Genomic DNA, 25584 nt, shown 5'->3' with positions numbered 1-25584 from the left:
TCCCCAGAACACATATGCAGCAAATTATAGCCCTCCATTCATGTTCTCATGCTCCCATCAGAATGCTTTCAAATGAAATTTAACCTCTAACTTCTTTAGAAGTAGAAGACATTTTTTGAAGCTAAGTGTACTAATCAAAGAACGGGGACCCATCAGACTCGAGACCTGTCAGTGGGCACACTAGTGTAAGGTGCGGGGATGGCTCAGGTGAGCCCTGGAAGCTCCACTGAGTTCTTTTTCCCCTGCAACTGCAAGGTCCAGTGGCCGGCCACCCAGGCACATCTGGTCGCTTTCATAGGTACATCATCTTAGGGAAAATCACACAGAATGGTCTTGCCTTTAAAACTTTTTAAAAGATACAGAGTTTTGTTTTCGTTTTGTTTTTTCAAGACTCAGTCCCTCTCTTCTTCATTGCACTCCTCTAACTCAGCACAGACTGTCTGTCCCAAACATTCGACACCCAATCATGAATTGTAGTGATTGCAGTGTTGCTGCTGTTATTGAGGCTTCCTAGGGAAATGTCTCATCTCCCCAATAATATTATAAACTCTTCAGGGGAGGGTCGGAACACGTCGAACAATGATACGCTGCGTTCAGTACAGAATCGAACACGGTGCAGAGGATGGAACAAATTCCTGATAAGCCTCTAATGCATGAATGAATGAATTAGCATCAAAGGGGAAATTATAACATGAAATATGTGACCATGAGAGCATTAAATTAAATAACTATAGATGTATATAATTGACATTACTCAGCCAAACATAAAAAATAAATAAATATATAAAAAAACAGTCGTAGAGCAGGATATAGAATTGATTTGGGAGAAGATAAAATTTAAATAATATTACTTGGCAGGGTTAGAGAGAAAGGGACAAAAATATTGAAATTCTTAACTGCAAACTTCAAAGCCCCTGTGAGAAATAAAATCATAGAGAACAAAAAGGACATAGAGGACAAGAGTAAGATAAACAAACAAACAAACATTAACTCTGAGATAGGGCATCAGCTCTCATACACATCTAGCAGTCAGGATTCTGGCAGAAAACATGATAAATTAAGGAGAGTTGAATAAGGGAGTATTTACATATGTGTGACCAGTAGGTAAGGAAACATATAAGGATACATACCCCTGAAACATAGCCCTAAAAAAGGGATAACTGGCAGCCCTTATGGCACCTAGACCTGAGGAGGCGGGGAGAAGGAGCAGATGCTCGGCCCTCGAGAGGCCCTCGGCATGGAGAGGGCCATCTGATGGGAGCCTTCAGCAGAGGGATGCAGCCACCCACCGTGATCCAGCACGAAGGAAGAGGGACGTACATAACCGGACCCCATGTTCTCCCTGCTCTAGTATTTCTTACCCAGGAGGTGGAAGGCAAGGGGGTTTCCTGGGGTTGTTCTCGTAAGTTAGTCTCCCAGAGCACTGAGCAGGATGGAGAGTGAAGGATAGAAGTTGGTCAGGAGGGACAATGAGAGGATGTGCAGCACAGACTGCTAGTTACCTAAGCAGGACCATGCAGAGAACAGCTTTTGCCACAACTAGAAAAGAAAAGACAACTAGAAAGGAAAGACAGCTAGACGTCCCAGTTAAACTTGAATTTCAGATAATCGATGAATTTAACTCGGCATATACTTTATCTGATAACTCTAGTTCCAGGCCTCCTTCCTAGGACTCCAGATCTACCTTACTTTAATAAGCATGTGGAAGAGGAAGGAGGGAGAGAGAGAGAAACACACACACACACACACACACACACACACACACACACGCACATGCACGCGTGCGCGCGCGCACACACACAGAGGTGGGGCTGGGGAGAGAGAGCGCTCTTGCTTTCATACCTGCCTCTCTCAGGTCGAAGCAGCAGCCAAGTTTGAGGAAAGTGTTGGTCCCTCCCCTTTGCCAGCCACAAGGCAAGGTGCAGAGAGAACCAAGGCAGTATAGTGAGAGGTCTTCTTTGCTTTCCAGCTCTGAAGCTTTGGTGACTATCTGCTTTGCCTGCTGATTTCTTATTATGCTCAATCTTCTCCAACAAAGAGAATACTATTTAATTGGAAAGGATAGAGCTGAACGTCTACTCACATCACATAAGTTCAAGCCCCCAAATACAGAAAAATTACATCCCAGAGACTGGAAGAACATAGAGATATGACATTACCAATAACTCATAGAAGTCACAGAAGATACAGGAGATTCTGGATGGTCAGATGTAGGAAGATGTCTAAATATTTAATGAAAGGCAGATGGGATTTAGTAACATGTAGACAAATAAGCTGTAGTTAATCCCTGACAAAATTTCAGAGACAATTATAAATGCATGACTTCTGAGCACTTATAAAATACAAAACTGATCACCCAGAGCCCACACAGTTTCACTAAGTCCTACTGAACTGGCTCATTCCTTTTTCTTGATAGCAAGTTTGGATAGGCAGGTCAGAGGAGTACCAAAGACATCATATATCTTGTGTTCAAAATAGTATTTGACAACTTCTCAGGAAGTTCTTAGAGAGAAATGAGAGCGGTGAGCAGGATGTTCGTCTAATTAGGTCCGTTCTTAGGTAGCAACTCTTCATGCATGCAGTGTTAATTAATAGGTTGACGTCAACCAGGTGGAAGGTTTAGTGGTGGGCTTATTTAAAATGGCCTTTATCACCCCCCTGGATCCCACATCCTTTAAGAGAGATCATGACAAACTAGAAACAGAGTGGGGAAACTAGGTAAGAAAAGGGTGTCAAAATAATGTCAAAGGAGCATTAAAGGCAGTATAAATATTTAATTTAGGTGAATGAATACTTGAAGTATGGTTCACATTGAATCCTAGACTTTTAGGAGTAGATGAAGCCACCCGGTCTCCTAAAAATTTAACAGATGATAAAACCGGGTTCAGGATAGTCGAATTACATTTATATTAACATTTGCTGAGCACCCATTATGTGCTGCACTGGATGCTGGGAATCCTAAAACAAGCAAGTTTCTTCTTGAATACCAGCCTGTCTCTCCTCACTGACGTCTTCACATATATGACAAGCTGTCATAGGGAAGGATGTATGAATATAGTCTGTTCTTCTCCAAAGGGCACAGCTATGGCTAAGTGGAAACTACAGGAAGGCAAATTTCTATTCAACACAAGGTAGAATTTTCCAGTAATATGAGTTGTGTGACACTGGAGGGAACTGCCTTGAAATGTCATGCTTAATACATCAGCGAAGTCCACAGAGAGATTGGATAATCTATCTCTAGTATTTTAATTTCTAAGTTAAAGAGAAAATTAGCCCATTGGACCTCTAAGGTTCCCATGTGTGATACCTTTAGTAAATATGCACAGCCAATAAGAGAAGAATTAGTATGACAAGTCTATATTGAATATAATAAGTATCTTCAATTTTACTTCATTTCGATTATTTTTTTAATTATGTGTTTGTATCATTAAAGATAACATAAAAGAAACTTTCCAATTTTCATGATGCACAGAACAAAGATAAAATCTCTTGGGTAAATTCGGAGAAATAATCCATCATCATCCTGACATGAACACTAGGCGTTCTTCATAGTGGACAGTTTTCTAACATAAAGAAAATCTGACATCTGTGGCAATTCAATTGATTTATTCATCCCATAAATATTTCTAGAGCATCTACTATGTCTCAGATGCTGTGGAAATTATATGGAAAAATGTAAAGTGGCAAATAAGACATCCTTTGTTCCTTGCTTTATGAGATGAGTGTTCTCAGGAGTTGGTGGGAGGTGGGGAAAAAAAAGGGAGCGAGAAGTTTCGCAGCGAACGTTTTCAGTATTTGCAGTTGCATTTTGACCTTCTTGCTTAGTTTCGCTCTTTTGACTCATTATTCGGAAGAATTTTCACTTTAAAATTATGATTTCTATGTTTTACCATTTAACAGGAAATACCTTCATTTTTAGTACCTTACTGGGAACTAATAGAAAATTCCTATGTAAACTCCATCAAAACAGTACTCAGGCATCTGAGAGAAGACCAGCATGTTGTGCTTAGTTACTTACATAACATTAGGTAAGTAAAGTTTCCAAAGTTTGACTTTTGCAGTTTACAGATATGACGTGCAAGCTCTATTCTCATCCTCTTTAATGCCTTACAGAACAAGTTTCCAACAGTTTCTAAGGCGTCCAGATCACAAGCAAGATTTCGTATCTCAATGGCAGGCTGATTTCAACTCTCTTCCTGAGGACTTGTGGGATGATGAGGAAACAAAGGCTGAACTACACCAAAGAGTGAATGTAAGGAAAACTGTGAGCCGCTAGGCCGGCGTCTCCACACTCTCACATCTTATACTGCAAAACCCTAATTCGTTTCCTTTTTACTTTCATGAGGTGCGAGGATGAGGAGAGAAATGGTTTGAACACTCATCTTTCAAGAGTGGTTGCGAAAACGCCCACTGGGAAGGTGGCATTTGAGCAAACTCAGTACAGAAGTGATTGAGTGAGCCATGTAGATATTTGGGGAAAGAGTGCGTTGATCACAGGAGAAAACAAAGGCCAAGGCGCTGAGAGGGGAGCCTGCTCGGGATGTGTGAAGAGCAGCGAGGAGGCAGGCGTGGCCAGAGCAGAGTGAGCATGGGCCGGAGTATTTGGCGATGAGGTCAGAGAGATCACAGGAGACTAGATAGGTTCTCTAAGGCCTTGGAGGTCATTGTTAGGATATTGGTGTTGATCTGAATGAGAGCTGAAACCTTGGCTTCTGGTTTGAAAAAGCATCTACAGTGGAGTAAAAGCAGCAAGGTGACTAGTTGGGAATTAAGTTGCAAAGCTGTTGAAATTAAATTAAAGGATGACAGTGACTCAGATGACTGAGGCGCTAAAGGATTTAACCCAGGAGATATTGAATTTACAAACGTCAGAGTAAAGCTGAAGTATTTTACCTGTTCTTAGACACTCCTCAGACAGTAATTAATAACTATGTAAATCCAAAAAATATCTGCCTTTTCTGTCTTTTTTTCCACTTATTCGTAACGCCAGACCTCCTCTAAACCTTCTCCATATCACCCGGGTGATTATTGGTAGAATGAGATTTTGAAATTAAAAATATCTTATGTGGGATATTTTTTCTAATTCCAAATGTATTATATGTTTATTGTAGATAAATTAGATAATAAAAAGAAGAAAAGTTTTAAATGACAAATCCATAATCCCGTTGCCACTAGTTAGCCACTGTTAACTCCCTTGGGGCAATTATTTTTGCTAAACACGTGATTGCAGTGTACATAGGGTTTTGTACCGTTCTTCTTCAACAATAGAATACATTTCCTTTCTCAATAAAAATTCATCTACCTCATCATTTTTATGTCTAAAAGATATTTCATTAACCAACTGTATTGTAATGTATTTAACAAATTTCTATTAGTCGCCATTTCATTAACAAATATTTGTTGAGCACCAACCTTTATTAGAGAAAATGACACAGTTAAATATCATCCATCTGAATATTTACCGCATCTTTATTTCCTTATAAATTTTTTTAAAAATATAAATTGCCAATTCTAAAATTATGCTTAATTTTTAAACACATAAAACTTGCAAATGTCACTCCAAAAACAGATTATGATAATGCATAAAATATTGTCTTCTATTATTTTTGTTAATCTTTGCCAATATAATGGGCAAAATATGTGTATCTTCTATAATTTGCATTTCTGTTTTTACAATTAAAGTTGATCATTTTTCTCCCCACACAATTGTCATTTATTCTTTTTCCTCTTGAAGCCTGTTTATGATTTCTTCCCATTTTTATGTTGCGGTGTACTCTTTTTCTTATTGATTTCTAAGACTTCTTTATATATTAAGGATACAAACCATCTGTTGGTCATATGCTACAAATACATCCTCAGTTCGATATTTGCTTTATATTATTTGATATGAGTTTTAATATGCAAAAATTCTTTAATGTTTATGTAGACAAATACATAAAATTTTTCTTTATAGTTTGTCTTTGTGGTCAGTTTAAAAAAATACATCTCTACTCTTAAATTATATATTTAATTTATTTAACATAATCTTTTAAATTCATTTAAGTTTATTTTAATTTTCAGTTACCGTAAAATATGAAAAATTCTTGTACATACAAGATAGATAGTAGAAAATAACATATGGTCTTTATTTGGGAAATTTAATAAGTTTTTGCCAAATCAACCACATTAATGATATTATAATTCTTTTGAGCAGTGCATCTTCAGCAGGACTATACAGTAGAGAAACTTTTGAAGTTTTAAGAAAATAAACCTGCCTTTGCTTTGTGCCGGCTGATGAATGGGCTCTTCAGGTTTAGGGCGGGCCCTTTTCTCACATTCAGTCTTTAAAGTGGCATAGGTAACTCCGATTGAAACAACTGCTCTATTCTGTTTTTACATTTTTATACCTACATGATCTTGCGAAAACTGATGAAAGTAAGTTAAGAACCCTTGTAAACTCATCCATTTCTACCCATTTCCTTGCTACAGTTTTTGACTGATAGATTTTAACGCAGCACGAGTGTTTTCTGAGGAAGGATTACGATGCACAAAGCACAGCCGCCGTGACCGAAGTGAACCGCAGCGGATCTGTGGTGATCACGGGTGTCTTTCAGACACAGAGTAGAAGCAGAATAAGCAGAATGAGTGCAGTAGGTCTAAATTTTCTTTAGGGACATTTTTAAGATAGGCAAAGGATTTTAGTTTTATTACAAGGAGGTAGTTCGACCCCGTGACCCTAAAGCCTAACAGCGAGGTGTCTTTCTGTTCAGGATTTACGAGACCGCCTCTGGGACATCTGCGATGGCCGGAAGGAAGAGGCGGAGCAGGAGCGTCTGGACATCATCAACAAGAGCTGGTTCCAGGATTCTACCGGAATAACGATGAACCATTTCTTCTCCCTGATGCAGGTAAGAGCGCCGGTCACGATGACACAGACTCTTCCCTCCACAGCCACGTCATTCCTTGTGCGACAATTCCTTTGGAAAGTTGAGGGCTCTGTTCGGGGCTGATTTTATAGCACTCTGCCAGCCCCAACCTCCAGCTTGCTGAGGAAGTTAGCTGAAATAAATGATTTTGGCCCCCACCAAACAAGCACAAGAACTGGGAGCATCTCAAGCCATTACTCATCAGCTCTGCTTCCAGGTGGCCTAGAGATGCGGACAGTACCCCAGAGATGGTGTCTCTACCGGTTGTTACCTGGTCAACCTCTCATGGCAGACATCCAAGGTGACTAGTTGAAGCCTAGGAAAGCATCTCTGCCACAAAGCATGGGCTAGATCAGACTCAGCAAGCACTGGACTCAAGAAAAAAGTATATGTCTGGATTGGAAAAGCAGCCCCTCATTAGAACAACTTGATGAACTTATATTTGCAGCCTGTTAAATAGAAAATCACTCTGGACAGAAAGACCAGCATTAATTTTGTTCCAAGACTAGTGTTAATAAGAGGGGAGAAAGCACAGACCAAGCGTGGATACCCAGCTCTGCCAAGATAAGTGTGGAGAGGTTTTAAGAGCTGGAGTGGGGTGAGGGGCAAGTAATAGGACATCTGTGTTTTCTCATTGGCCTTGCCGAAAAGGAGAGTAAATGTTCTCCAATCTTCATGACAAGAGGGAGTTTACCACTTGGACAAGTCACCCTCCAAAGCTAGGGGAAGAGCTTAGAGAGTAGGAGGCTGTCTTTTTGATCAAAGAGATGGTTCCCAGGTCCCAGAGAAAAATAGTTCTGGGTTCTAAAAGTGGCAAGAAGCTCTTCGAAAGACTTACATCTCAAAGAGACAGAGAAATGATTTACAAGTTTTCCAAAGTCAATGCTCTAAGAACAGGGAGGTCAGGAGCCTAGAGTTAGGAAGAGGCCTGTCTGAAATTTAGTTAAGCTGAGGGGAATATAAAGGCTGTTGTGGTCAAGCCATGTCTACATGAGTATCTTTTTATAAGAGAATAACATTAAGGATGGAGAATGGAAAGGGGGACATTTTTAGTCTTTAGCTAATTAACTTACATGAGCAGCTACTGCAGGAAATGAGAATATTTAATTGACAATCGCCAAAGCTAGCACGTAGTAGGTGTTCCACAAATGCTTGTTTAATAAATGACCATGAATGCTAGTACTTCCAAGTTTCAAAGGGACACACCAGTGACAGATGTAGACCACAGGAGGCCTGAAAAGTCATCAGAGGCCTGAGAGGCAGGAACAGCCTCATCAATTACTAACTCTGGGATCCAGATGGGAGCTACAAGGCATCGATTGTGCAAAGGTTTAAAGTGAGACTCCCAAGCAGCCAAAAACAGTCTGGGTAGCATCCCAGGACACCAGTGTAGGCAAGCAGAGATTGCATGTTGGAACAGGTGTATCAAAAGCTTATCGCAAAAATAACTGAAATCCAATAGTGCATGTAAAAGTAATAGAGAGTTTTTGTGAATCATTCTTATTAGTTAAAGCAATACATACCTCTTTTGGAAATGGTATAACTCTTACAGCTCAACAAATACCTATATTTAAGGCTCACATACAGAGAAACTGAATCTATATCCAAACCGACTAGGAGAAAAGAAGGTAACAGCTTATAGGACAAGTTTTCTATGAAATAAATTTTAGAAAATGCTATTCTAGATTATTTCTAAGATTTCTTTCAAAACTAAGATATTTATGACAAGAAAAATAATCAGAAAGCATTATTTAACTAGGTATCGTAAACATGAGAAGAATCTTGATCAATTCTGCTTATATGAGAATATTAAATATAGAATGGCATCTTATTCATAGTTAGCTATATATGAATCAAATTATGCCCCTTAATCTTTTATTTAAAATAATATAACGAGGTCTCAAGTACCTACTGTTTAAAATAAGATCTACTAAACTTAATCATAAAGAGCTCAGTTCTTTAAGTTAAGGAGGGAATAATTTCCTGATTTGTAAAGTTACTTGCCAAATAATGTAAAGCTATAATGTATGACAATAATTTTTATAACCTTGCAACACATTCCTTCAATTCCTCAGAGTTATTCATCAATATCCAATTTGTACGAATTGAGTTTACATTTGCATGTGACTAATTTTAAGTGTGGTATTGTGCAGGTTCTCATGAATATAGTTTACAAGACTCATTTTCTCTCTACTGTTTTACCAAATCTAAGCACAACAGGTACACACGCTTACTGTCAAACTGTGAAATTAGTTCACATATGAATGTTTTAAAACTCAACTTGTTTTTTTGGTCAAGGAAAGAGAAAAATGTTTACTTTTTCTAATCATTTCAAAAAGCTAGTTTGAAAAATTATTCAAATATATATACTTATGTTTAAAATCCAAGTAGAGTATTTAAATATGTTCCATAATTTTAAACAATATATGAATGGTGATCTTATTGTATAACATAGTTTCAAATTAACCAAATAGATTTCTTTCTGTTTCATTTATTTAGCTAGAAAAGTTTAATAATGCAGAAAACAGCTTTTCAGGAGCAATTTAGCATAGCTTTTCAATATCAAAAACCAATTTCTTGACACCATTCTTGTTGGTTGCAGACTACAGTGCAGAACAGACATTTATTTGTTCCAAACGGTGACTATGGCAGTACAAGACTATTTTGTAATGTTTTATAAATTAAATAGCAATGGTAATTGCTTGATAAATATAGGGATCCCTTCATAAATACCCTTGGGTTAGGTTTAGCTAAGGGCTTTGAACACTAGGTAAATTTCATTCATTTTAGGAAAGATGCTTTCTGTAATTAACTAGCCATCATGGAATATATTGAATAAGAGCTTCAGTCTTTAAGCACTCAGGTATTGGTTTAAGTAAACCCACTAACTAAAGCAAAGTCTGGAGGTCACATTTACACAGCCAAAGAGAAGCACAGATATGATAGCTGGTCTGACACCTAATGAGAGAACAGGCTGGAAAACTCATCGTCTACAGTTATGTATTTGGAACTGTGCAGGGTCTTACTACATGTGTGTTTCATCGTTACTGCAAAAGGAAATGACGTGGCTGGCACAGAGTCACTTGTGAATAACTGATGCCCACCTTGCCACGGGCTCCTCAAGGCACCTTCTGGCAAAGCCAGCAGAAGGGTTTCACTGTGAGCATAGTAGTGACCTCCCCACCTTACATACTGAGCACGAATGGAAACTGAAAAGAAAACCATCCCTCATCTCTTTACCTTACTTTTAGTCGTTTCTCCATAACTAGAGAACCAAAACTTAGCCTTACTTCGTATTTCAGTTTTAGATATTTGTATCTGTATCTGTGTTTTATGTATATGTATAATATTTTGGTATCTCTCAAATCAACTAACATGTTACCCCTGACAGAAGACACTCAAATGTTTGTTAGCATATTAGTTAGTTGGGAGACAGGAAGAATTCTTAATGTGAAAATAGTAATTTATACTACTTCAGACATCATACAATCTTTTGTTGCAATATTGAGAGACGTAGAAATGTCATCTTATTAAGTGGAATCGTACTCAATAAGTACAGAGAACGCAAAGTCACCAGTTTTCTTTCATTTTTATGAAATTTTACATATACACTTGTAGCTAATTCTCTTTCTTAATCTCCAGAAAATTGACTTTAACATAAATGTTTTAAATAGTGCTCACAGAGCTTTATGGAAAATATATACAGATCGGTTTGTTTTCTGTTGGGTATTAACATTCATATTTGCTGTTAAAGGCAGAACTGAACCGTTTCCAAGATACGAAGAGACTCCTTCAAGATTATTACAGGGGAATGGAATGCAAAATCCCAACAGAGGAGACTAAGAGATTTACTCGCATCCCACTGGTCCAACTGGATAGTAAAGACATTTTGGAAAACCAAGTTAGGTAAGGCAGGCTATCGTGTTGCACTGTAATTGGTCTGAGCATAAAGCTTTGTGATTTTATATTGAATACCACTAATAAGAGCCATATGCCTGTACCTACAAATCCAAAATTTAAAAAAAGTTCTAAAAAATGAAATTTTTTTCTAACTTTGCCTTAAGATTATTGATATGCATTGTTTGTCCCACTTACAGTGAATGTTTACTCATTCGTGCTGCGGACGTATAGAGCGTTTGTTATGGAGTACTCCCAACAGATTCTGCCAGGGATATTAGGGAGTATACAGTACATATGAATTCTGAATTCTGAAATACTTTTGACCCCAAGAGTTTCCAGTAAGGGATTGTGAACCTCCACCACTTAATGAAAGGTCCCAAGCTGTTACGTGTGTGTGTGTGTGTGTGTGTGTGTGTGTGTGTGTGTGTGTTTTCACAGGTAAGGAAGTTGAGAAATGGTAACAACTTAGTCACATGGGATTATGACTTCCTGAGACCAAAAGACATTAATGGTCTAACTTCAGATTCCTGCCAGCAAGAAAATTAACTTGGTGGCAAGGGTGGGACAAAAATTATATTTTTAACCAAACACTCCTGTGCAATATAAAAGTTTTGTAAATAATTGCTTTAATAGACCTGAAGGGGTGGGGGCCCGCGGTGGGGCAAGATCCTAAATCCTGAAAATCCTATAAACAGATAGAAAAAAATGTCTTTAAGAAATGGGGAATGGGGGTGCTGTTAATTCATGTGATGTGGTTCCCAGCATCAAAAGATAGCAAAAAGAAAGAAAATAATGTAGTAAAAAAATAAAACTCAGAATTCTTAAAAATTTTATGAATTAATAAATAATTTAATAAGGTAGAATTAAGAATTAAAGTAATATTTTTTCGTGACTGGTAAGCACATTATGAGAAAATAAGAAACCGCAGATATGATGAGGGGAAAAGAAGTTCTGTTTTAAAAATAATACACAAGCACTAAAAATGAAATTTAAATTTCCAAGGAAATATGTTATGTATTGCAGATTGAAATAGTGCATGTACCTTATTTTTCAAGCGTACTCAGTCAATACAAGTAGCAGGATTGCTCAAACTAAATGTAGGGTAGTGAATATGTTTTGAAATCAGATAGATCTAGTTTCAGTCCTGGGTCTGTTATTTACTAGTTATATATAAATAAAATAAGACAAAATTTACTGTTTTGGAATGATACCCCAATCCTCTCAAGCCTTGATTGTCTTATCTGTAAAGTAGGATTGTTGTGAAGATCAAAGAAAATGAAATCCTCAAAGCACTTAGTACCATGTTTGGGAATCAGAAGACTTAAGACATAGTCCCAGTGATTCTCATTAAGTGGTGACTATTATTGTCATTGCATAATATGACAATAAACTATTCTTTCTTACATGCACTATTTTAATTGTGAGGGTGGCATGTTCTTGCTTCCCCCACCCCCTTCCTTATTCCAGACAGGATTTGAAATGGCCTGAACACAAAAGAGTTAAACAGTGATCTGAGGCCCATTTCTTCTCTCTAGACCCCTGCCATCTAGTCCCATCGTGTCCCCGTCAGGCCCAGGTGTCAACAAGAAAACACAGGAAGGAAAGTTTGTACTCTCTTTTTGATACAAATATAAGAGAAATGTTTAACTCAGCAAGCTACTGAAAGAGAACTTTGAAATTAAAAACAATGAAAAATTCCAAAGGCAGTAGGAACCATCAGAAGTATCAAAAGATCCCAGATTTCAATGTCTACAGTAGCAGTGCATTCTGTTCTTAGCACAAAATAACAAGTCAGCCATAATGGGGATGCTATTAGTGTTGGTTAGAAGAATGAGGCAGGCAAAAGTACAGCCAGTTCTTATTTTCTGCAGAACAACTCTGCACCAATCTTAACCTCAAATCACTTCTGTAAGTATCTACAAGAACTCTCAATCAGTGTATCCACCAACCCACCAACCACCACAGTCTAACATAGGTAAAGAGGCAGTGTCAAGCATTTGCACGGAGCTTGTCAATTTTATTCCTTCAACAAAATAATAATAATAATAACTAAAAATTAGTTAACTAATAGTAATTACTAACAATTAGTAACAATAATATTGATACTATTATTGTTGTATTTGTATTATTCAAAGAGGAACGGAGCCTCAGAAAGTCAAGTGGCATGCCCCAGTTTGCATCTACTGATAGGCAGAGCTAGCTAGACCAGGGTTATTTCCCAGGAAATGAATCCTAAACCGAAATTCATTTTCTAACCGATAGGCCACCACTGCTGTGCTCCAAAGCAAAGCGTTGGAAAATGCATGTTGTGCTATATTAAACATTTAGAGACGATCCAACAACCATGTGTCTGAGACTGAGACTTATTTAGCATTACTTGATTATTGAGTGTAAATTGGACGTGCACAGATTAGTAGATCCTCAACACGTTGCCTTTATAGGCTGTGTAAACGGTTAGAATTCCAAGCACTCTAAGAATCAAAGAGACAAGTTCAAGAAACCTCATCTGATGCTTCAAAACAAGGCCAGCTAATTGTCCGCTAGGGTTCAGTCAGCTTTCTGAATCATTGCCCTGCTTTCCAGCAGCTTGAGTCTGCCAAACCCAACGCCTGCTCCTGTTATTGCTCCTGGCTCTTATCCACCAGCGTCTGCAAAGGCGTCCTCAGAGCTCCTCTCTCCCCACTCTCCACCAAGCTGAAAGCTTTTCGCACTTTCTATCACAGAGGTGGATCCCAGTCACAAAGAGCATCCTGTGCTGTTGATCTCTCCTGGCTCAGTTAGCTTTCCAGGCCCTGGGATTCTTAGGGGCTAGAAAGTTTTCAGGGCAGCTCTGAAATCTCTACATGGAGCAGCCGCATGGCTGAGAGAAAGGGGAGGGAGAGTTTAACTTCGTGTTCTCACAGCACTTTACAAAACAAAGTTGAGACAGGCTTCACTGACCATATATTCAAGGGTGCAGAGGCTGCTGGAGCTCTTCCGTACCCACAACTGGTAGAACATCTTTGCCTAACTCGGACACCCCTTTGCAGACCTCATATCTATCACATCCTGGTTTTTAACTGTTCATTTCAGGAAGCCAAAGACTAGTCATCTTAAAGAAGTGATACCCAGTTCTATGTGGTGTGCTTTTTCATAACTGATTTACTACTAGTCTGAAGTTTGTGCCCTGGATAAATTCTAAAATCGCATTTCTTCATAATTGCCATTGTTTAATCCTCCTCCTCACAATTACTGAGAACGAAACCTGAAAATTATGTTTTGACATTGTTTGTTTCTAGTTTCCCTTTGTTTATAAGATGTTCTAGACCCCCAAAATTTGAATACAGTCTTTTAAAGTCTTTCCTTCACTTAAAGAGTTCTTCCAGGAAAACTTTGAAAATTGAGATTAGAGCAAGATAACAAAATTCACAAAGGAATATGGTCATGAAACTAGAGTTCTGTAAAACGAAATGTTTATAAACTTTGTTTGTTCGTTTTCCAAAGAATTCCTCTAGTTTCTCGAATATCTATTTCTCCGGATTCAGCTACCTCCAGATCAAAACCAAAAACCATACTGAAAGGCAAGATTGATTACTCGCTGGAAAAAGTAGAGCTGAACTTTGAGGCAGATGAGAAGTTGGTGATGGACACCTGGCAGCAGGCTTCTTTGGCAGTATCTCACATGGTAAGCTGTGATTCTTATTATATTTTCTTTCAGTAATACACCATTCATTCATTCATTAAGTACCAATGTTGGCAATATGCTATGAATAGAAAATTTACATAATGTTTGCAAACATTGTTTAAATTTATACCTCCATTTTTTTTTTTCTGAAGGAAAAAGAAAGTGAAACAATTCAAACAGCAAATATATGAGATCAGGAAAGGTGTGAACCTATATTTATATTATTTTCGATGCTGGGCCAGGCAGGGTTCCAAATGCAGGGACCTAAGGGCCAATCGGAAAATGTCAATGAGTCAAGTATAAGGCAATAGGGAGGGTAGGACTGTGGCCATGAAGCAATCACACCCCCTGTCTAAAGAAGTATGTCTTACTTGGCCCTAGCCAACTTTGCCATTTGAGAATTTTAGTAGAAGATTTTCCAGTTTTACAAGAAAAGCCAGAAATTCAGATTTTCATGTCAAACCTGCTGATTTTAACATGTTAGAAATGAAATCAAATTTTTAAAAAATTACGGAGCCAAGCAAAACATAGGTATACCCTACAGGCCTTTAGTTTTAAACCTCTCCTAGGCATTTTACATAAGTCACCTATGGGGTAAGTATAACCAAGATGACCCAGATAGATAAAAAAAGATTAATAGATTTTCAAAGCATATGTTATTTATAAGAATACAGTAATGCTCTTCCATTATTGACCCAAGAGCAGAATGAGGTAGTGCGATAACCTCCAGCAGCCAGCATAAAATTTTAAATACTTGATGTAGAGGCCCAGGACTCCATAGCTTGGCTGGGACCACCTGTCAAACCCTCTCATAAATCGACTAGATATTGCCTCTTACATATTCCATGGGCATTAACCATTTCAACATTTCGGCTAATGCCATTCTCTCTCCTAAATTATCCTCCTCCTTCCATTTGCTTAAATCCTGTACTTTCTTAAATGCTTCGGAACTAGTTCCGACCTCGATTCCTAACCAGTTGGTTGCCTGTTGGAAGCACCAGCCTTCTGCGATCCTATGCTCTTCCAATCCTTGTCCCGGTTATCATCTCTCCCACTCATTTGGCTATTATTCTCTAGATTATTGGTTGTAATTTTTATTTTGTTGGTTGTTTTCCTAAATGCATAACTAGATTATAAAACTCTTTGTATACGTTGCACCTAGTATAACGTCCACGTTTAATGTAACACTAAGTCCCGCAAACAGTCTTCAGATGTCGCTGCTCCCACACTGACGACACTGCCGTCAGTATCAGTGGTGGTGGCAATGAGAGTGATGATCCCCGTGAAGACCACAACAGCTACTAAGCACCAGGGCATGGGAAACCAGGTCTCGGAATTCAAGAAAAAAAAAATGAATGATTATTTATATTGCCCATCGAGCTACCTAAACATGATTTACAAATCTTGTGAGTCACATTAAAATTAACTGGAGGAAATGACATTTTAAAATATGACGTGTAGACATTTTAAATTTCTAACACATTCTCGGAAACAGAATATCTATAATACAACACAATGAGCCGTGGCTGTCCCTCTTGATTAAGCTGTATGATTTTAGAAAAAGACGAGTCTTCAATTCAATTCCTTACCTATAATATGGAAGGCATTCTACCTACCTTTCCTTTCTTGTATGGTTGAAAAGATTTAATAAGGCAATGTAGATGAAAGTGTTTTAGAAATTACAAATAAAATAGATCATTATGCTAAGAAATTCATTCAAAATTGTACTATTTTCCTTATGGACCTTTAAAAACCACGTAGAAAACATAGGAGAAAGGATTGTTTAGTAATTACTATTACTTGCAATTGTATTCGAATCCTGCTTTTATATTTCTAATAGACTTTTATGACTTTGATGCCACATGACCTTAAGGAAATTTTGAGTTCCAAATGAGACATGCGTGATTCAGTAAATTGTTGCAGGGAAAACAATACCAGCTGAGATTAGAACAGCCGAAATGAGAGCACTTCTGCGCGGGCTTTCTTCCACACGGCAATTTACCAGGAATAACCACTTAGTACGCTATGTTAATTTTTAGCAAACCTTTCTTGTAATTAGCAAGTATGCAATGATTTCAAAGAAACAAGTCATATTTGACACCCAAAATGTCAAGGTATTATTTCTAGAGTTTCTTCAGACTTAACAGGTTGGATTGTTAGAGGTATTGTGAATTATATTAAATTTTTTTGAGAAAGATCCAAAGATCCAAAGGTCTTTGAAGGAAAGTAGACAGAAAAATGTAGATGACGGTAATTATCATCATCATCATCATCATCATCATCACCACCACCACCACCAACACAAGGTTGTTTAGAAGAGAGAAAAATCCAATTTCAAAGGAAATTGCTAACTTACCGTACTTTGCAAGAATAGATTCAAAAGTGAATTGCTTTCAATTTGGTGGTGGTGGGGGGGGGGGCCTTAACAAGTCTGCTTTCAGCTTTACCAAGAATTTGGAAGTACAGTATATATCATGAAATCCATTTTTATCAAAAGAGCATCTGATTAAAAAGCAACACAATACTGGCTTGCTCTCTAAAGCCGTTCTATAATCCCTCCGAGTTTCTGCTAATATTGAAGAAGCCGTGGGTGTATTCTGTGGAATATGATTATTTTAAAAGAAAGTCCATCAATGAATAAGCATTTCTTAGGCATCCCCTGTGAGCACAGCATGTGCCAATAGCTATGGAAAACACCAAGAAGTAGAACTGGCTCCGCTCATGGGAGCCTTGAAGCCCATTTGGAGGGTAGGTTGACACTTAACACTCACAGAACAGTTGGGGACCATTACATGCTGAGCCATGGGGTAGCAAGAATTTGGGGAAGGCAAGAATCAGCTGGTCTATCCTGCCCTCAACGCTAAGCTTCTTTGAGGGAAGACATTGTGCCTTATTCATTTTTCGGTTCACTTCAACCCAGCTCCCCCTTCCTCCTCCCAGCCCCGTACTCAGTTCTCCCCAGAAATGATATCGACTTGGACACACTAAGCACTTAAATAAATAAGTAAATAAGTAAACAAATAAATAAATTCACATGGACCACCATTTCCTCACCAGTCGCCTTACTGAGATTTTAAAGTTTTGAACCATATGTGGCTCCTGCCTCCAGAATGTGTGGAAGTTTTCTCTCTTCCTTTTGGGAGTCTTTTCTCAGCTCTCGTTTCTTAGGGTACAGCCATAAATACCCTTCATTTATCCAGGGACAGGGGAACTTAATTCAAAAGGTCCAATCTTTCTAACTGTCATCATGGCCCCAGCTGCGCAAGCCTCAAGACAAGGTATTTCTGCTGCCTGAAGCACAGAGCCAGCCTCAGAGAAGAGATAGAGAGATCCCAGAAGTACCCTGGCCCTCTCCATTCACTGACTATTATGGGGTGGCCACACAACCAATCCCTCAAACCAGGATACATGTGAGAATGAAACGAGGGGGTTACCGAGATGCAAAGAAGCTCAAGGTCCCTTGAGGTGAGGAAGCTAAGAAGCAACAATGAGGCTGGCCTGCATGACAGGTCACCTTCACACACGCTGCACCTTCCTGGGACGAAGTCCAGCGCTAGAGCACAATGGAAGCTCAGGATTCGCGTGTCCGGAGTCCAGTTAATGTAGGGCATGTATTCCCAAAAATTGTTCAGGGAGCACGAAAAATTCTTACCTATTTTATGCATAAAGCATAGATATACATAAAATACACACATGAAAGATACAATCTATTCTGCAGCATTAAAACTTCATGGAGGGGGATGTGATTGGGAGAAGGTGTCTTAAGAACTCCACAGGGAGTCAGTAATGAAAAAAAAAAAAAAAAAAGACCGAAAAACACTGATACAGGGGAATGCCGCAGATCGGAGGTCAAGAGATGACAGGAACTTGGAAGAACAGGGGCTGTAAAATCCATAAGGTCCGAGATTTTAAAAAAAGGAATGTTTGTATAACCACGGATCTGTCACAGTTTGGAGGTGGCCCTGAGGAAACATAGGGTCCCTTCACGCAAGCAGGGCTCGAAAAAGCGAGCCACCTCCACACTGACGGCCACAGGGAAGCTGCATCTTGGGACAGAGCCAGGTTTCTATCTCAGTAAAATATCAAAGTGTGTGTTCTGTAAAGAAAATGCATGGCATGGTCATTTGCGGTGGAATAAGGTTTCAGTAGAGTCACGTGAGGACTAAATCCAAATGGTTATCATGTTTCATAGACATTGCCTTAACTGAAATACTGCTCTTACACAACCAGGTGGCTGCTGAAATTCATCAGAGGCTCCTGGAAGAAGAAAAAGAAAACCAGCCAGCAGAAACAAAAGAAAAGTCTCCCCAGATGAGTGCAAATAAAAAAGCCAAAAAAGAACAAGCCAAGAAAAAAAAGGAGGACAAAAAAGAAAAAGGTATCGATGGCGTTAGCATCCAGCCATGGATGCTTAAAACTCTCCCTGGTAGAAAACCAGCATTTCACCAAGCACACTACTAAGGCACTGGGATTAGCACCACTGTTTATCAGGCTTAACGTTGCGATCCAGACCTCTGTCAACTATGGTGTTAGCTGGCAAATCATATCGCATGCCAGTCCCGCCTAACTTGTTTTTCCAAATAGCCAAGTGTATCCAGGGTGAGAGTAGCCTCAAAGACAGTCCTGAACATATTAAAAGAATTCCAAGATGACACTACATAATCTGAAAAGTGTGTCAAAGTGTCTGCTCCAGTAACCAAGAGAAGATTAAATGCTAAATGTGTGTGCGCATGTGCGTGTGTGTGCGTGCGTGTGTGTGTGTGTGTGTGTGTGTGTGTGTGTGAGAGAGAGAGAGAGAGAGAGAGAGAGAGAGAGAGAGAGAGAGAATGAGAAAGAGACAGAGACAGAGACAGAGACAGAGACAGAGACAGAGGGTTAGTTTAAAATTTAATTCAAGGTTTAATGCAGGATTCAGGTTTTAGTCGAGCAAGTCCTTATCTCCAGAAGGCCTCCTGCCTAAATCTCTGCCTCAGAGGCACAATGGAAAGTAGAGAAAGGAAAGCTCAGGTTGAGAGAGACGGCCAGTTAGCCTGGGGGATAAGCTCCGCCACAAACATTATCCTCCCCGCTGATGTTTCTACTTGTACACTTTTGAAGTGACTAATGGCAAGAGAGGAAGAAATGGAGAGCATGGGCAAAAGTCACTCAACTCACCAGTTGCTCATAATGCGTGCTAGGTGCCTGGTGTGTGAAACACACTATAATGGGTGCTAAGGACACAATGATAAACTTAAACAACAAAAACACGGTCTTTGCTCTGATAGACCTGTAGTCTAGCTGCAGAGACAGACGTTTGACCAAGCTTTGCTCTTTGGTAGGGGAGGAGCAAGGTCACCTCACACCATCTGTGAAGATAGGAAAATGCCTCCCAGATGGAGTGCATTGGAGCAGCCATGAGCAGGAGTTAAGACAAAGCCCTCATAGAAGTGGGGGGCGGGGGGGGGCGGAGTTAGGATGGTGGCACTTGAAGCAAAGGGAAGAGCAGCACCACAATAAGCAACAATCCACTTTAGTCTATCTCAAAAAATACAAAGAAAAGATATAAGCATCATTTGAAGGAAATGCTTCAATACGCTTTAATGAAGTAATTAGTTGAGTCCAATGTCTTGATTTTACAGATGATAAAAAACAGAAATCCAGAAAGTTTAAGTTCTCTTTCATCCGTAACTTTTACATACATCTACTATCTCAGCGAATGCATCTTATTACAATTTCTTTGTGCATGTTCATGTCTTCTTCAAAATATTTGAACCCTTCGAGATCGAGCCTTCAATACGATTTACTGAACTAAGAAGAACTGTGTAAATTGGGCCTGCAACTAGAATCACACTGCCAAATTTCAAATACTGACAATTTTTGTTTTCTAATTCTCTTATGTAATCACTGAAATACTTGTCGTTGTGTTAAAAGAAAATGAAGTAAACTACAGATTCTTGACCATCAGCTACTTTTCACCCACGTCTTCTTGAGTTTATAATCTGGCGCTTTCTAAACGAGGACCTAGGAGACACTCGGCTGATACACGTCACCCTACGCAGTGAGCCTTGCTGCAGGTGCCTAATGGCATCCACTCTGTACTTGGGTTTGCTCATTTCTGTCCCCAGAGTCCGAATTGCAGCCTCTTTGGAGTCAGAAACCAAGTCTTCACCTGCTGCACACCTTGTTTTCACCCGATGCTACACAAATGGGCCATTTTTTTTGTGCAACTAGCCTAGACTCTACGTGGAGAATTCTCGAGGAAAGACTACAGTATTTCACCGCTCGCACTGTCAGGACCTGGGTTTCTCCTTCCCACATCACCAGGGGTTTATGGCCCTACCTAGGTCCACTCTGTACTCATTTTCTCCAAGTACCACGTGCATACCTTTGCATGTTGTAAGTTTACTAAGTGCTGTGTTGTTGCCCTTTCAGGCAAATCATCACCTGCTCTAGAAGCCGCTCCGACTCCGACGGCAGTGCTAACTGCAGAGGAGATTGCCAAAATGGAAACGAAAAACGAACTGAGACTCAAAATAAAGGAGGAACATCTTGCTGCCCTGCAATTTGAAGGTAGCAATTGGAGAGAACTAAGATGATACTTTTCAGTAGAAAATAGACCAGAAGGCGAACAGCCCACACCTCTTCAAACTATGTCTTAGAGGATACAAAGCAAACAATGCAAAAGATACCATTCACTTAGTTGTTTCCATGTAACTACATGAAAACTAGATTTAATTGTTGTGTAACCATCTGCTAGGATCTCGAAAAGAGACAAAGAGAGTTTGGAAAGGGATTAGGAGAGCACCTGCAGTAATTAAAATCTCAAAGAATAGAAACAAAAAGAACATTTTAGAGGTGATGTGATTTTACAGGTTGTAAGAAGGCTTGAGGGCGCCGAGGCTGGTGATTTTCTATTACAGTAAGAATAATTTGGGCATCTCAATAGAAAAATAAACCCCGGGCAAAGGTGCACAGGCCCTGAAAGTGAGTTCTTAGGAGCAGAGGCCATAGGAGAGCCAGTCCCGGGTCAGTGACGTTCAAGGGTCTCCTTCTCTATGGGTAGCCACGACTCTGCAATACTGTCTCCTAGCTCTTCAGGTTGTCTTATAATGCAGTTCAAAGCAGAATCTGAAAAGATTGGGAAACAGAGAGAAAATATTCTAATTGGAAAGAAGCCATGGTCAACATATATTAGATGACAAAATCATTAAAGTGCAGCTTTGGGTCAGCTGGGATACTAACTACTCCATGACCATTAGCTATTAAGGCTGCTTTCCGTCCCTTACTTCTCTTCTTCTCTCCCCCGGTCCTATTACCTACTACCTACTACCTGCTTCCGTAAGCCCAAGAGTAAAATCTGAAGTAAGTTGAACGCAGGAGGCTCTGCGGAGTGAAGACAGGCAGGACACGTCTTTCCCACTGCCTGTCCTCACCTCTGCTTTCAGTAGCTAGGCATACTTCATCTTTCAGTTCATGCAGTGCAAGATCCCTGCTGTAGTAAAGTCCCTGGTTCACACAATAAGAGTTTACTGAGTTTCCACTTTGTGCCAGGCCCTGTAGTAGTTGCTGGGAGCATACACATATATACATAAACATAAAAACAAACAAACAGAAATAAAACCCAGTCTGGAGGAAGAGAAATGCAAACCATCCCTTATGATATGTTATGATATTAGAGATCAGCTTACAGGACAAACGGAGCATGAGGGAGGTCAAGAAAGAAGTCACCCAGCAGGTGAATTAATACTTGAGCTGAACTGGAAGAACATGGAGAAGTTTGCCTAGGGGGAAAATGGGACAGGGATGGGAAGAGAGAACTAGGTGACCTACAGTGAGTAGCTCAGGAGTCTTAGGCATATTCTGGGAAAAAGTGACCAGGGACATGGGGAGGCCACCTCGTGCAGCATCATGTAGACCCTGCCGAGAAAGTTACATTTTCTCTCACGGTAACTGAGAGCTGGTGAAGAATTTTGAGCAGAAGAGCAACTGTGATGACATGTGACAGGCGAGACAGATTACTCCGGAGAGTGCGGAGGTGGATTTGGATTTGAGGTGGGGAAAGGAACTCAGAGAAAGCACGACTGAGGTGCTTGTGGTCGTTTATGTGACAGATGATCTGTGCCCAGGCTAGGCCAGTGGCAATGGAAAAAGCAAAGAAAAGATCGGAAAGATTTTTTACAGGTAAAATCCATCGACCTGATCGTGCGCCAGGCACAGCAATCGGGCCCGGGACACAGAGGCTCGATGCTAGTTTTCCCAATGCTCTGCCATCTTAAAGTTCTAAAGCAGAGAGAGAGATCATCAGGAGACTGCTTACCCCTCCCCCTTGTGAAATTAGGAAATTATCTATTCGTGTTTTTCCATTCCGATTTATCAAAGGGTATATTGCTGTAAAGTACAATGCACGTAAACCTCAATTATAGTTTTAGTTTAAGTCGACTGACAAAGGAGTCTACCGCACATTGTATTTGCTTCCCAGTGAGGCGGATGGGTATTACTTATCTATATTGGTATATTAAATGTGTGACTAAAGCTTCATGAATTGAAGCATGATTGGTTTAAAATTGAATTCATTTCATCAGAAAACGTGTGTACGTATAATACGTTTAAGAATCCTTGTTTCTCTTTTTAAATAGAGAGAGCCACACAGTTCCGACTTGAACTGATAAAGACAAAAGCATTGGCTTTCCTTGAAGATTTAGTAACAAAGATAGTTGATATATATAAGCTCATGGAAAAGTGGCTCGGTGAGAGGTACTTGAAAGAAATGGCCAGGTAAGTACTGCCTGGCTTTTTAAAAATACACTGTTAATTCCTGAAGACCAAAATTGACAAAGATTTTTAAGGTGTATACGAATGCAAATCACACTTACGAATAGAAATTTTGAACTCCTAGGAAATTACATGTATGTTTGTGTTGACTCTTTTCAAACGGTAAGTCATGTTTCAAAGGCTTGTATTGCAATATCCAGTTTTGCACATTATTTTGAAGCTTGGTTTTTACACTGTTCAGTGAGGACTTTAGTTTACAAGGTAAAATTATAAGTTACTTTTAGTAATTTTTAAGTAATTTTTCAGAAGTAAGATAATGTTTATGTTTTTCTAATGCCAGATGTACTATCAGTCAGGGCCAATTAGTGGGAGATTAAGAAGTTGGTCACTGGAATGTTTTACCAGTTAGGCAGATTCCCTTGGAAGGGTAATAGCCTGTTTTATTTTTCTGTTGGGCTCCGAAGGCTTTCCATACTCTCATTGCTCATGAGGGGCAGTGAGTCTTATCCTCTTAATTCTCTCCTAAAAGGCATAAAGAGGCATCTCAGTAGAGTAGAAATAGCCCTTAATTGAGTCAGGAGACCTGATCATCCAGGAGATGGGGGTTCTCTCATCGTCTACAAATTAGCAATCGCTTCAGCCTCCCACGCTTCATCTATAAAAGGAGAGACTCCAGCTGGAGAATTTCACAGGTTTCTACCAGATCTAGACTCTGTACGGTTTGCAATAAACATTTATTGAAAATTTGGAAGTTGCTACATACACAGAATACAGATGGCAAGTATTCTCAGAAGCAACAACTGCCATCTAAGAGATGATTGCTATGGCTCGTTTTCCCCAATCCTTTTCTCATAATGAAAGTCTTGTTGTAAAATCTTCAGCCTAGTTGTTTATATCTGTTGCTTTAGAGTAACACACACACACACACACACACACACACACACACACACACACACCCTCAGCCTGGTAACCTTACTGTAGTAATTCTTAAAATAATGTTACTACTGAATAGCCAACTTACTCACCAGCATCAAGACAGTGATGTTCTAGACCTGTCACTTACAAATGAAAACATGTCTTCTTCATTCTTAGGATTCATAGCTCCCAACCATATGGCTATGGAATGTAAATACTTCTTATTTTTATCAGATGTACTCCCATTTCTCAGATGTTTTACACAGACACGAGTGTACACACACACAATCTGACCTCTGAATGTGGCCACAAGAAGTTAAAACTTGGGACTGTTCAGCTATGCTGTTTGTATCGCAAAAAAAAATCTTCATTGATTACAAAAGAGAGAGAGAGAGCTATCAGATCTTATTGAACTTCAAAATCCTGGTTTTTATTTTCCTAACATTTTCCCCTCCCGTTCTTGAGAACGTAACTCTTCGTTACCTTCCACTAGGTGGCGCACTTATTTTGGTATTCTGGTTATGGCTCCACCCAGTCTGCGTTCAGAGTCTCATTCACTGTTGTAAACTCAGCAGGTCTCCAATGCCCTTCTCCTCTGCCCCCAGCACACAAACGCCATCAAACACAAACTTATTAGATAATGCACACTCTATGCACAGTAACAAATACAGCGTGCTGGGATTGAATTCAAGGGTGTCTTTGAAAGAAAGCAACTAATATATTTTTAATTCGCAATATGTGAATATTTTGGTGTTCCTGAGTTCCGTAAGAACAGATGAGCAGATTAAATATGCCTTTTTCTGCCATGTTCAATCCTTATTGCATATTGCAAGATCCAAACAAGATCCTTTCAGTAACGCAGTGATATTACACTTAGTCATGTATAAAACTTCTCTGGTCTCTCAAAGGGTTTGAATTAGAACCATAACTAGAATCCCCAGTACAGCTTAATCCTTTAATGCCCTGTGTGATTTCACGTTAAAAACCATGAGGTATGGAGTCATATGTCCTTGGTTCCATTGCAAATATAAGGAAATTTGGAGAGCTCAAGTAACTTAGCCAAGGACCCAAGGCTGGGATGTGTCCTGAAATGAGATCTCTGCTTCCAATGTTTTTTCCACTGCCCCACAGTGGTTTCTAACTATTGCTGCTTATACTTAAATTGATATATGCTTACATAAATTTGATTTGCTTTGTAAATTTATCCCGATTCCAAATAAATGTGTTATTCTAACAGTCAAATTTTACAGTTTTTTTTTTTCCTCCCATATAACCTTATTCTGGTTCATTGTTAAAATGAACTAGATCTCTTAGAGACATAATCTTGCTGACACAGTAAAATATGTCCTAGTACTAATATAACCATATTTTATGATGTCTCTGTTAATGAGCGTATATTTTGTTTCTAATCTACATTTATTTATTTATACCTTGCCTTTTTACAAATAG

At 39.2% G+C, this 25584-nt stretch overlaps 1 protein-coding gene across 9 annotated transcripts in view; it reads left to right on the top strand.

Moving 5' to 3' along the window:
* Positions 1-25584, top strand: part of SPEF2 (sperm flagellar 2) — a 139116-nt gene that overhangs the window by 76341 nt on the left and 37191 nt on the right. For all 9 annotated transcript variants that reach the window (XR_001596628.2, XR_001596627.2, XM_016142439.2 and 6 more), the window contains 8 exons: positions 3901-4028; positions 4114-4252; positions 6750-6887; positions 10660-10811; positions 14289-14469; positions 18700-18847; positions 20881-21018; positions 23085-23223. Coding sequence is in view for 7 of the 9 variants with exons in the window: in XM_016142439.2 (XP_015997925.2) it covers positions 3901-4028; positions 4114-4252; positions 6750-6887; positions 10660-10811; positions 14289-14469; positions 18700-18847; positions 20881-21018; positions 23085-23223 (1163 nt within the window). In the remaining 2 variants the exon portion in view is untranslated. The remainder of the gene's footprint in view (positions 1-3900; positions 4029-4113; positions 4253-6749; positions 6888-10659; positions 10812-14288; positions 14470-18699; positions 18848-20880; positions 21019-23084; positions 23224-25584) is intronic.

This window comes from Rousettus aegyptiacus, unplaced genomic scaffold (assembly GCF_014176215.1).
Source record: "Rousettus aegyptiacus isolate mRouAeg1 unplaced genomic scaffold, mRouAeg1.p scaffold_m13_p_8, whole genome shotgun sequence".
Taxonomy (NCBI): domain Eukaryota; kingdom Metazoa; phylum Chordata; class Mammalia; order Chiroptera; family Pteropodidae; genus Rousettus; species Rousettus aegyptiacus.
This window is presented reverse-complemented; position numbering and strand designations above follow the sequence as displayed.